This window comes from Nematolebias whitei, chromosome 12 (genome assembly GCF_014905685.2).
Source record: "Nematolebias whitei isolate Nwh7 chromosome 12, NemWhi1, whole genome shotgun sequence".
Taxonomy (NCBI): domain Eukaryota; kingdom Metazoa; phylum Chordata; class Actinopteri; order Cyprinodontiformes; family Rivulidae; genus Nematolebias; species Nematolebias whitei.
This window is the reverse complement of record NC_056509.1, coordinates 38,093,754-38,106,817: the sequence shown is the minus strand read 5'-3', so window position 1 is coordinate 38,106,817 and position 13,064 is coordinate 38,093,754. Positions and strand designations below refer to the sequence as shown.

General features: G+C 41.8%; 1 protein-coding gene across 1 annotated transcript; it reads right to left on the bottom strand.

The window, feature by feature from the left end:
• Nucleotides 1-11,106, bottom strand: ttbk2b (tau tubulin kinase 2b). Its single transcript, XM_037685171.1, has 15 exons — nucleotides 10,930-11,106; nucleotides 10,450-10,566; nucleotides 10,226-10,373; nucleotides 9,394-9,467; nucleotides 9,165-9,305; nucleotides 8,934-9,038; nucleotides 8,150-8,215; nucleotides 7,485-7,577; nucleotides 7,281-7,406; nucleotides 7,018-7,175; nucleotides 6,579-6,768; nucleotides 4,765-4,979; nucleotides 4,213-4,684; nucleotides 3,120-3,817; nucleotides 1-1,252 (listed from the first exon to the last, which is right to left on the bottom strand). Exons 2-15 carry the CDS (start codon nucleotides 10,516-10,518, stop codon nucleotides 910-912), a joined length of 2,898 nt encoding a protein of 965 aa, XP_037541099.1. The 5' UTR covers nucleotides 10,519-10,566; nucleotides 10,930-11,106; the 3' UTR covers nucleotides 1-909.
• Nucleotides 11,107-13,064: the final 1,958 nt, after the last annotated feature.

The following is a 13,064-nucleotide window of genomic DNA, read 5'->3' as shown; positions in this document are numbered from 1 at the left end:
ATCAGCTTTTATTGAAACACATTTATCCATTTCTGTCCGCATTTTTCAGCTTCCTGTCCATTTCAGCAGCTTAACACTGATTTAACATCATCTTCCTCCAGCATTCAGTCCACCGCTCCTTCAGCATTTCCCACCGCCTCCATCACCGAATGAATTGCCAAGAATCGGAAAGATTAGACGCTCTGCTTTCGTGAGATACAATGAAAATGTGAGTCATTGCTGGTCTATGTCGTGATGTATTTTGATCAGAAGCAGCTCAATAAAAATACAGATGCTTTCAGCTGATTGTACAAATAAAAAAACATTAGCAAGAATATTCATGCATGCTTACAATAGTTAAATGAGTGCACTTAAAATGTACATTCTAATATGCTGATGGTGGCCACGTGATAAAACTATTCGAGTAAAGTAAAAGTACACACAACACTAAGCTATGCTAAAATGAGCATCTCATTGTTAAATATTAAATTAACATTGTGAGACTGCATGCTTTGACTTTGTACATGAATGCTTGGTTCAGTTTACAACTTGTTTTCTTTATTACTATAGTGTTTTTAGATTAGATACAGGATTTCATAGTCAGCGGTAGCCGTTTTCCTAATGGTACATATCTACAGTTACAATTTTTTTACATCCCTCAAGCTTTAAACTTGATTTTTTTTTTTGGTCTCGTTAGGACTACATAGAGTTTTATTAGAGGAATAAAACGAGAGGTAAACATTGGCAAGCTCAAGATTCTCTCAACATTTTCCCATGTTCAAATAAATAAATAAATACAATTTATCATACATTTTACATTACATACAGTACATTCCCTCGGGTTATGCCTTATTTACACATGCTATCGGGGACTGGCGGTGAGGCAGCCTCTCCACAGTTGCGCAGTCAATCTGTTTTGTTAGAATGCAGTCATCGAGTCAATTTTCCTTTAGCCTCGTGGAGTGGAGCTTTTCCTCTGGAGCCGTAGCTCCACTGACCTGGTTCTGTGGTTCTGTACTGCGGCTGAGCGTGCCGAGGAGGGGAGCCCGAGAGGCTGGAAGGCGAGCGGCTGCGCCCCTGCTGCAGCGTCACGTTCTCTCGGAGCTCGTGTCGGGAGGGGGAGGAGCTTAGAGAGCGTTGGAGGGAGGAGGAGCAGCGAGGGCGAGGAGGAGGGCTGAGGAGCAGCCCGCTGCGGTCCTGCATCAGCTGCGTCAGTGTGGCCAGGAAGTCTGCGTCGCTGGTGCTGCTGGCTCGCACCCTCAACCGCCGCCGTCTGGAGAAAAGAACAGAGGAGGAAAATCTGAGTGGGTCCTCGTTTTGTTCACAGCTCCGTGTGGTGGACGCAAACAAACTGCGGACACTTAATAGATAAATGTGTGAAGACATAAATTCTGAATTTGTTTCAGAGTAAGGGTAATTTTTAAAAAGCAGGTGGGAACATGTTTACAGGATAAAAACCTGACTACAGCAATAATAAAGGCCTGCAGTGTGATGGGTTCTACATAAAAAAGGCTAATTATTCTTAATAGAGGAAATCGTAAATGGTTTCAATAAGAAAAGTAGTTTGGAGGCTTTACACGCACCTTTATTATACATCTGAAAAAGTGTGCCTGTGGCAGTAAACATTACTTTATAATAGAAGTAAACTATCATGGGGAGCAAAATCAATAACTGCTGAGTAGGGATGTCCTGATCGAGGCGTTTTCACGTTTGGTTTTAAAATAGCTGAGCACACTCCTCCTGTTTTCTGCTATGGTTGTTCACCAGCCGTGCCATAAAACCGTATGCAAACTGCCTGTCTGTGATATGAAAGTCTGTTCAAACCCAAACAGAACAGTTCGGCAGCTGCTTGCAACCTTTACTATTTGGTTATGTCTGGTAGCTGTAGTGATAAAGCTGCATTACAGTTGTCCCTCACTACTTCGCGGTTCGTTTATCACGGACTCGCTCTATCGTGGTTTTTCAAAATAAGATTGGACATGACACACAATTGGCTGATTGATGGATGAGCCGCACGATCGGCATGGAATTTTTATTTAAAATAAATTATTTTAAATTATTTAGCACCTGCTGCACTTTTGTGCAGCCCACACTGCAGAATAAACTTCCTGCTGCAGCTGATTTGCTGTCCTCCGTGCAGAGCGTAGAAGTGGGCGTGGCCAAGAGCACTTGCAGGTGGCTGAGAGCAGCGGAGGCAGGGAGCTGAAATCATGTGCTCCTTTAGAGCATTTACAATAATTGTTTAGAATATTGCAAGAGTGTGGGAAGGGTTTAAATGCCTTAATATATATTATATATAAATACTAAAATAAACTACTACTTACTACTTGTAGTGCTTAGTGGATTCGTAGTTTAGCGTATTTCTTAGTTCATATTTTAGCTCTTATTACTGTTTTTCTTTATAATTTGTATTTTTGTTGGATGTAACTGGGACCCTGACCCTGTGTACATAGTTTCGTTCCACTTCATGTACAACATGTGATGTGAATGACAATAAAGAACATTGAATCCTTGTACTATTATTCCTACTTGGTGGTTTTTCACTTATCGTGGGGATTCAGGGTACGGATCCCCTGTGATAAATGAAGGACTACTGTATATACTTTATACACACAATCTTAAATCCTTGCTTAGGACAAAAGAAACGTTGACAAACTGTCTCAAAAGAATATGTGCTTCTGACAAAAATTTGGCTAAAAATAAATTTTAAAGGCTTGAAGACCTTTATGTTCAAATAAATGACAAAGGCTAAGAATTTCAAGAGAATCATTCATTCAAATAATTTTAAAACAGCTAAATGCTACGCCCTATTCATCTGTCAAAACAAATTAATGCCGGTAGCTTCTGCAATCCTGAGGTAATTATTAAATGATCCGGCTTGGATGAATCTGAAGTTTTTTCTATTTCAATGCTGCATTAGAAGCCTGATGCTCACAAAAGACAAGCCCTGAAGGAAACAGCTGAGACTAGAAACAGTGAAACAAAAGGTTATCTTGGAAAATCTTTCCTTTATGGAGGTTGTAACAGTGATCCGAGCCCGTTGGGCCCAAACAGAACCTCTTTCTTGCCACATCACATTACAAAGCAGCAGTTTGCTGCTCATGTCTTTTCTTTGCACAGACTTTTAGCGGTGCACGTACCTGTTGTCCACATTTGGGCGGATGGGCGGTTTCCCTGGAGGTGGTCGAGGCAAAAACCGGCTAGTGAGCTGCTCTGGGAGAAACGTGGCACTCACAGGGCGGGGGATTTTACTTTTACTTCCTGAAGAGGAAGACAGGGACAGAGGGTCTTCTCCTGCGCAGTCGGACCTAGAGCCCCGCTCCGAGGAGAGCCTGTCTCTCGGCAGGGCGCAGGGAAGGTTGTCGCAGGACAGAGACGGAGAGGGTGAGTGCGTCGGCGAGCCGGGAGCCGGGCTGCTCCAGCGGTGACGCCTATCCACGTTCGGGTCTCTGCTCGGAGAGTCCAATGGGTTGCTGGGATCTCGTACTGGGATTCGACTCAGTCTCGGGGACAATGGAGAGTCTCTTCGCCTGAGCAGAGCTGGAGGTGGAGAAGAGGAGACTGTGACGGTGCTCTCCACAGCGCCACCTGCTGTGTCTGCTTGAGGATGCTGATTCGGCTCCGAGGAGCGATCGGGCAGACCAGAATCGCTCTCTGGGTCTCTGTCGTTGGTCAGATGAACCGTGGGGCCTTTGGCGGGATTTAACACGGGGGCCGAGTCCACTTTCCCCCCATTTTTTAAACTTTCCTCTACAAGTTCCTCTAATTTACAGGATGATTCCTCAGGTGGAGCTGTGCTGCTCTTCTGTACAGGTGAGCATTTTTCACCGCTGGAGGTCTGAGAACAAATAAATTATCATTAAACCTTTAGAAAAGCTTAAAAACTAATATTTAAAATGTATTTTTGTTTCTTTCTAAATTTCTAAACTATTAGGAATCAGATGCAATAAGTTACACGTGTGTTAGAACCACTAACTAGTTTGAATCAATTATTTAAAATATTAGTTCAACTACCGGTAAGTATATATTTGTAGTCAAAATATTTTTTTTCAAAGTGGTCACCACTTTTTTATTTCATGCCTTTCTGCACATTTTCTTCCTCCTTTAAACATCAGTGTTTGTATACCTACTTACAGTAAAACACAGTTTGGAGCTGCCCTTGAGTTTAAACCTTTTTGTCAAGTTTATTTTCACAGTCCTCGCACTTTAACAAAAAAAGTTTTATTGCCTTACCTGCTCCATCTGCGTTCTTCCCATCATGACTGAAGGCATTTGACCCAGCACCCCTGGCAGCCTCCGGTGGCCCAGTAACCATGTGCAGGGCATGGCCATCTGCGACAGGACGGGGCTGCTGGGCACTGCAAGGCTTGTTTGGCCCTCCTGCTGCTCCGAGGAGTGATTCTCAGATTCAGCAGCAGCGCGAGCCCCCAGCTTGTTCTCGTGATGAGCGTCTGTCTGAGGCTTGCATCCTCCAGAGCTGCTGGCTTGCTCTAGCTCCAGCATCACCCACTCCTGAGAGTTTGTTTCCTGAGGTACAGGGCTGAAGTTTACAGCCACGAAGCCACTGCTCGCTGCGCCATCTTCTGGGTCGGGAGTTGCTGTGCCGGATCGCTCCTCGTTGCAGGAAGCCATCTGCTGTCCGTGCCCCTTCTCTGGTATGGGTTTCTCCTCAACATGACAAAGGACAGGACGCTGTTTGCCTAGACTAAAAAAATAGATTCAAACATGGGTTTGCATCTGTTTTAGATTTTGTTTTGGATTATTGTATTTGTACAGGGCACTTACTAGGCCTCAAGGAAGCGTTCGATGGTGGGCTTTGGTTCAGGAGCGAGCCGCTTTTCAAATGCCAAACTCTGGCTGTGCCTCATCCTGCGGAGCAGAGGTGCAGCACGATCCAAGAACATGGTCTCTGACCGCACCCGTCTTGGTGAACTCTGCATGGAGCCAGTGTTGGGGCTCTGGTTCCCCTGGTTCTGACTATGTTCATCCTCACTCACGACCTGAGGGGAACAAATGACAAACAAGGCTGAAAACTTAAACATTACAAAAATCAGTAGCAGAATACTGATCTTCGAATAAAGAGAAAGGCAGTCCAATTTTTTTCTCAAAAGATGGAATCTCACTGGTGACGAGTTGACGAACAGCATTTACGAATCTCCAGAATGTCTTGCAATATCTGTGGGGCTCTCAAGTCCATCGCTTGAGTCTTCGAGGCTCATAGTCCTAACACGTGAGTTTTGAAAATGTTCAAAACATTTGTGCAACAAGTTTTCTCTCTAAATAGTCACAGAGAGTCCTTAAGAGTGTCTTGAACCCTTTTCAAGTTTGTTGTGAGTGTCTCCAACTCATCTCACAGAGAACTGGAGCTGTATCTTTACATCTGCACGAGAACTCTCCTCCGACAAAACATATCAAGGTAAAAAAAATAACCAAAAGGATCAGTTTTCATGTTTAAAAACTGGTCCAAATCTGTATACAGTTGTCCCTCGCTACCTCGCGGTTCGTTTATAGCAGACTCGCTCTACCGCGGTTTTTCAAAATAAGATTGGACATGACACACAATTGGCTGATTGATGGATGAGCCGCACGATCAGCATGGAATTTTTATTTAAAATAAATTATTTTAAATTATTTAGCACCTCCAGGACCTTTGTGCAGCCCATGCTGCAGGATAAACTTCCTGCTGCAGCTGATCAGCTGTTCTCTGTGCAGAGCTGAGAAGTGGGTGTGGCCAAGAGCGCTTGCAGGTGGCAAAGAGCAGACGAGGCAGAGAGCTGAAATCATGACATGCTGTGCTCTGTTAGAGCTTTAGAGTTTAGAAACATTGTTTAGAATATTGCAAGAGTGTGGTAAGGGTTTAAAATGCCTTTATATATGTACTGTATATATAAATACTAAAATAAATTACTAATTGTACTACTATTCCTACTTCGCGGTTTTTCACTTATTGCAGGGCTTCAGGGTACGGATCCCCCGTGATAAACAAGGGCCTACTGTACCTACTGTACCTTCATTTAAAAAGTAGAATACTGTACATAAAAAAAAAACAAGGGCGACTGCCAAGATGGATACAAAAGCAAGCTGAGTGGGGTACAATGTGGGCAGGAGTAAAAAGTAAAAGTATGCAGCCTAAAATGCAGTTTTGCAAGCCTTGTGCACAAAACAAACTGAGATTTTCAAACTTTGGTCAAGTAAAATGCAGCCTGCTGGTCACATATACTCATTATTCAGTGAGACTGCTACTGAAAATTTAGACTGTTTTCTCTCAATATTCAGTCAAGTTTGGATCGTCAACTAATTTAACAATCACAGCCCAGTGAGATACCACCTGAAGTATCAGCAGACTGGATTATTAGAGGCTTCAGTACTTGCCAGCAGTAAAAAATGGAAGTAACATAAGTTTGGTAATTGTAAGTCAGGTGAAATGAATGTGTTAAATTTATGCGAGAACAATATGGTAATGTACTCAGGACTCCTGAGACGTGAACACACACTGTGCTGTGTGCATCTCACTACACGCAGTGGTTACATTAATAATACAGTAGTTCAGAACTAAAAGCTTCAATGTGAACGTTAAAAGCAAACAGCACCTCTCCAACCTTTCTGAGCATCGGCTGAGCGTGTTTATGGTTCCGATTGCGGTCCATCTCTTCCCATACGTCTCCACCAGGAGTGGTCGGGGTGGGGATGGGAGGGCAGTTGTCAGCGTCGCTGAGGCGTTCCCCTTGAAGGACATCCTCTGTGTTTTCTCTCTGCAGCTCGCCTGGCAACACTGAAGCATTGGCCATGCTGTGGATGAAAAGGAAAGGTGACCCAGCAGCTCATTTCTATGACACAATTTAGAGCAGTAATTTCTCAGGGATCTCTGACAGTGCAGTTTTTTTTTTTTTACGTCTAAAATAAAAGCAGCAGCTCAATTGCATATTGGAATCAACGGAGTGTGAAGGTAGACTGAAGAGCATGAATAAAAGTGCAACATTGAAAATAAAAAAAACAAAGGCATGAATGTCAAAAGTGGTATGTTTTAGCTTTCAGTACCCGAGGTAAGCTGGGGTGAGGCGAGTGAGCTGCTGAGCAGTGTTGGCTGCTGCAGTGATGGTCAGCAAATCCTCTGAATCACATTTCTCCCAGTCATAGGGGTCATTCTCCAGCACGTTGTGGCTCTTCATGGCCTTCTCAAACACTGACATCAGGAGCTGTGACATGGGAAACAAAAAGATAACCCAACAGAGCATGTGCATCAGTGTTTGATAGCAAGAGAGAGAATAAATTATACAAATCTACTAAATAAAAAAGATCACCTGATAGTCAGGCTTAGTGAAGTAGTCCAAAGCCAGGATATGATCCAGAAAAGTACTGAACTCTGATGGAAGGTGCTTCAGCATGAGTCGATGGTCATGCGTTTCTTTCAGATTTCCTACTTGTTCCTGAAATCAGAGGGGTTAAGCGGATGGAATCACCCGTGCAGTATGATTTTATATTAAAGAAGCCATAAAAGTGCATACTTTGTCTTTAATTTTCCTCCAGGGAAGTTGTCCAACCATAAACTCCACCAGCATGTAGAAAAGGGACCACAGGTCGTCATGACGACCCATCTCCTGTATGTGCAGACACAGAAGTGTTAATAACAAGAACAGTCAGTAGAACATGTTCATTGGGTAGAAACAAATGGGTTTTTGATTGCATACTCTCAGATATAATAACTGAACACACACAAAAACAGGTTTCTATTTATATGAAAAATCATGCATCAAAAGGTTAAAGACACTAATTTTATGTATAACTTCAATTTAGTCCAAGTATGAAACGTCTGATTTAACATGTTTGCAAGATTTTTAATTCAAAGCCCAAAGTGTAGCATGAGCATTCAGCTGCTAAGCTGCTAATTTTGTGACTAAAGGAAGCAGACACAATGATGTTCACCTCTCTTTTTGCATCCGTGCATTTATAAAAACTTGCCTTTCAGTTTCAATCTGAGGAACCAAGTTTTTAATAAATCACAGACTTATTTACAGATATTACTGCAAAACTATTATCAGTTAACATGCTGCGAGAAGGACACACAAATGCTGCGACACTGGCAGGAGAAGTGAAAAGCAGATGTTTCTCAATTTGTGCATTGTTTTAATTCTGTTAGATAACTGTAGATGAATCTGTGCTCAACCCTCACCTTGTTCTTGTGGGCATTGATTGACGCGTACCGCACAGTTCCTCTGAAACCTGCCACAGGACGAGGCTGAAACAGAACAGATACTTAGAACGGAAAACAAAGAGTCAAAAGACAGAATTAAACTAAATTTAAAAACCCTTAAACCTATAGATGCACGATATTGGATTTTTGACCGATATCCGATATGCCAATATGTTAAAACTTATTTGGCCGATAACCGATACCAATATCGATATTTTTTCCCCTAGACCTACTTACAGAGACTACATAGCTTTCTCTGCTGTGGAATTAAAATACTTCATTATTCTCCATGGTATTTGTCAATTTGGTCTGCTACCAAATGCAGATTCCAAAAAGGCTGAAAATGAAGTAACACTTCAACTTTGTCAAATTTATTCATGACATTTACTCTCTCTAACACAATGACAACACTCGAACAGTGCAAATTTGTAAATTTTTACAAATCTAAACTCAACCTATTCACAAGTGACAAGTGAAAAGTGCATACGTAGTAGTGCATTAGATATACTTGACCGTTTCTTAAATTAAGAATTAACTTAAAACAGAAGCCTTTCATATCAGCGAGTTGTTTTGATGGAATGGCGGATGTCCGATATTTAACTTTATCACTAATATCATCCGATACCGATACCATGCCGATAATATCGTGCATCCCTACTTAAACCATTTAGGTATATTTTAACTCCTACATATGAAGCAGCTGACATTGACAATTTAGGTTACGCACAGGTTCATAGCGACGAAAATAAAGTGGAGCACTTACAGGACGGACTTCTTGGTTGGAGTTGGTAAACTGACGAGCCAAACCAAAATCAAGCATATAGCAGCATCTGCAGGTACTAGCAAGTCTTCCCATGGCAAAGTTCGACTTCAAAGTTAACAGGAAAGAAATGAAGATTACTGAGCTGTCCTTAAGATTTTGTTTGAGATAAGCAGTTGATTTATTTAGCAGAAAAAAAAGAAGAGGCTTCATCCCACCTGCATGGGAACTTACTGGCTTAATATCGCGGTGCAGAAATCCGACAGAGTGGATGCTTTCAATGGCCTCTAAGATCTGCTTGCCGAGTCTTAAAGTTGTGGAGACGGAGAAGGTGCCGCGGGTCATTGTTCTGCGCAAATCAGCCAGATTCCTCCCCTTTAGACACACAAATGTATTAATGAGCATTAAAGTGTTGTGAGGCGAATTACAAACAGAAACACTGAGCGAGTGTTCGGGATCTTACCTGGAGTTCCATCACCACGTAGTTGAAGCGATCGTTCCTGCCGCAGCCCACAAATCGACACACGTGGTCTTTTCCTGATAAAGAACATCTGTTAATGCGCTCGCTCACTGCTCAGACAGACCAAAATCTCTATTCCTCCAAATGTTAATGAACTGCAGTATCAACTGTTTATTGATTTATAGTTATAGGGATGAGCAGGTTTGCATATAGTAATACAAATAACATGCTCATATAAATAATACATATAATCACAAACACTGGTAATGTGACGCAAGAAATAACACATATTTTAGTGTTTAGGACACTAAGCTAGAAATATTTATTATTATGTTATACAGCATGATTTTGACACATCAGAGGTCTCTGTGTTTATGTGAATTATTTCACTTGATGCTTCCTTAATAGAACGAATAAACCTGAAAGTGTGAAATTAAGCATTTAACAAAATAATTTCTGTCTATCAGTTAATAAAAAGAGCTTGATGAAAGAGATATCACTTTATTGTGAGTTTTTCATGTCTGCAAAGTTTAATGGGAACAAGTGTTTAACTCTGGGAACGCTACTTCCACTACTCAACAGAAGGCATTTAAAAAAAAAAGCCTATATTGATATTAATGCTGTGAATTTCCTTGCAAAGTCAAACTCTACTGGATTGCAGGTGGCACATTCTGGTTTTGAGATAAAAAAGGATACAAAAGGATAACTTAAAAGAGCTCATTTGAAGCAAAAAATATTAGAACAAGGCACTGACATCACTAATGTAAAACTAACAGTGGCCCAATCGACAATCTTAGTCCCAGAAAAACACCAACAGCTGTTTGGCGTGACTTACCTTGAAGTTTCTTCAGCACAGCCACCTCCATCTTTAGCACTTGTTTGGGTTGCTGAGCAGACTCAACTTTTAAGGCTACGGTGGCCTGGCTCAACTGATCCAGAACTTCGTAGATCTCTCCAAAGCCTCCTCCTCCTATCTTCCTTATCTAAAAACGGATGCATTGTTAAACTGGCCTGTAAACCATCAGGATCTTCCATCTCCTCACCCATAGTGACACCTACCACTTTCCACCTGTCCCGGACCACATCTCCCACTGACAGGATGTCCGTGTGCTCTGCAGCTCCACTCATCCTGAGGGTCTTCAGCCTCCAGCTGGCATCAGTGTCACGGGTTCTTCGCTGAAAAACAAGATCTTAAACTTAGTGCATCAGATTAAAAAAAAAAAATAGAGCAGAAACGGAACTGCCTGCATGTCACTGCGCATATCACGTCGTCCGGGGCAGCACATTTAAAGCGCCAGGCTAGTAGATGGTACCTATAGCAATGGTTGTTGGTTCCTCTGCCGCAGAATCAAAACATTAACATTACAGCTATCAGCGCAGCCGCAGTCACGCCTCAGAAATGCCTCTCAAGCAGCCATAAAAGATAACTCGGCGAAAAGCTAATCTCGGCTGTGGGGTTCAAACGATGCGGCAGCTAATTAGCATACTTCGTTGTGGGATATCGGTTAGGAGGCAAACTAGCTCCCTGACCTCGCTTACCTCACTTCGCTACACCTTCATGATGCCAGTTAGCTTGTAAAATTGTCGCCATCTTCCCAAACAGCCCAGAGCCACTCGAGTCATCTTCAGCGGCTGTTCGTTTGAAGAATGAAACAGCGGTGAACCATGGCTAGGATTAGCTGCCCCGTTAGCCACCAAGCTGCCTACCGCCGCTGCTAATCGGGAAAGATTGTGACGTCACATCGTTTGTGTTTTCTGATTGGTCAGAAAACTCCTGCATCCGAGAGGAGTTGTCAATACAATAGTTCGTGATTCTCTGTCTGGCAACCCTGTACTGCTGTAACAACTTAGTAACAACATAGTCAAACACTTTTTGATATTTACAATACAAACCATTCAGTCATCTGAACTTATGTGCATGTTTTTGGTCTGTGGGAGGAAACCGGAGTGACCGGAGAAAATCCACGCACGGGTAAAACATGCAAACTCCACTCAGAATGTCCAAAATAAAAGTTAAAGCAGCAAAATGAAAGCTAAAATATGCAAAACACTTGCAAATGTCTAAAAGGAGCAAAACTTTAGCTAAGAGGCAAAAGTAACAAAATGACTGATAAATACAAAAAAAAAAAAGCTAGAAAAAAGTAGCAAAAAGGCTATAGCTAAAAGTTAAAACTGGCAAAATGTACGCTACAAGTAGCAAAATATTTGCTTAAAGCAAAAAAATGTGCAAAACCCTAGCTAAAAGCAAAAAGTAGCAAAAATGCTAGCACAACATTTAAAGTAGTAAAAAACAAAGGGAAAGTAGATCAGTAGTTAAAAGCTAAAAATAGCAAAGTACGGCCTAAAAGCTGGGCACCTCCCTAGGGAGGTGCTTCAGCCATTTCCACCTTGGAGGAGACCCCAGGGAAGACCCAGGACATGCTGGAGACTATTTCGGTTGGCCTGGGAACGCCTTGGGTTCCCCCCAGAAAAGGTGGAAGAGGTGGCTGTGGAAAGAGATGTCTGGGCGTCCCTGCTCAATGTGCTGCCCCCACGACCCAACTTCGGAACAAGCGGAAGATAATGGATGGATGGATTGATAAATGCCTAAAAGCAGAGTTGCAGCCAGACAGCTAACACAAAAAGACCTAAACAAAGCAAGTTTGTTGAAGCAGATATGAAAGAGCAAAGAGAATGGCAAGAATTAGGCAAAAGGCCATTCTCCTACTTTGCTCATGTATCCTGGAATATCTTGCAAAAAGATCTGAGCTCTTGACCGTGACCTCTTAAGTGGCTTCAAACATCTGCTAAGTTCATGGGGAAAACCAATGCAGACAAGTTCCTGTTTTTAGTTTTCTACATTGCTTTACAATCTGTTTTTTGTTTTGTTTTTTTAAATACCATTTTCTTTCATTTGTTCTTCTCAAGTTGTATGCTTTCTTTTATGATTGTCTGTTGTCTAGCTGTTGTCATCATTCTTTATTGAAATCAGGTCTCTTGTAAATGAGTCCCTGAGGCTCAATGGGACTAACCTATATAAATAAAGGTTGAATGAATGAATTAAAGCGATCTCGGTGTAAAAATTTGGGGAAAATATCTATAAACAAATCTAAAAAAGTTAAATCTGGTCCTCTGGACATTCAAAAAAAAAAAAAAAAAGCAAAACAACAACAAAAATGTAGAAACGTTTCGTCTTTCATCCGAAAGACTTCCTCAGTCTGAGGATTTACATTTTTTTGTTGTTGTTTTGCTTTGTTGTTTTTTTGAATGTCCAGAGGACCAGATTTAACTTTTTTTAGATTTTTCTACCTGGATTATTGAGCATGCATCAGGATATCTATAAACAAAGTTAAACATTTAGAAAAATTAGCCTTTTCTTTTTTTTTACGATTGACTAAATTAGCTCAAGGTAAGCACATAACGTACTGAAAGTGTATACTTTGATTGCATAACACAAAATATTAAAACAAATAATGTGGGTGTTTGTTTTAATCTCAGCGTGTCTAAAATCTCGACCGCCGCTATGAATTTACCCAGTAACCCCGCATTCAGGACGACCTAAACAACTAAACAAACGCATACGGATGTAACTATGGGCGTGGTCAAAATAACCGGATGTGGGTTGAACTGACTTGGGGCGAGGCGTTGCGTTCGCGAGCGTCAAACGTTTAGCGCGTTTGCGCAGTTTCGCAGCT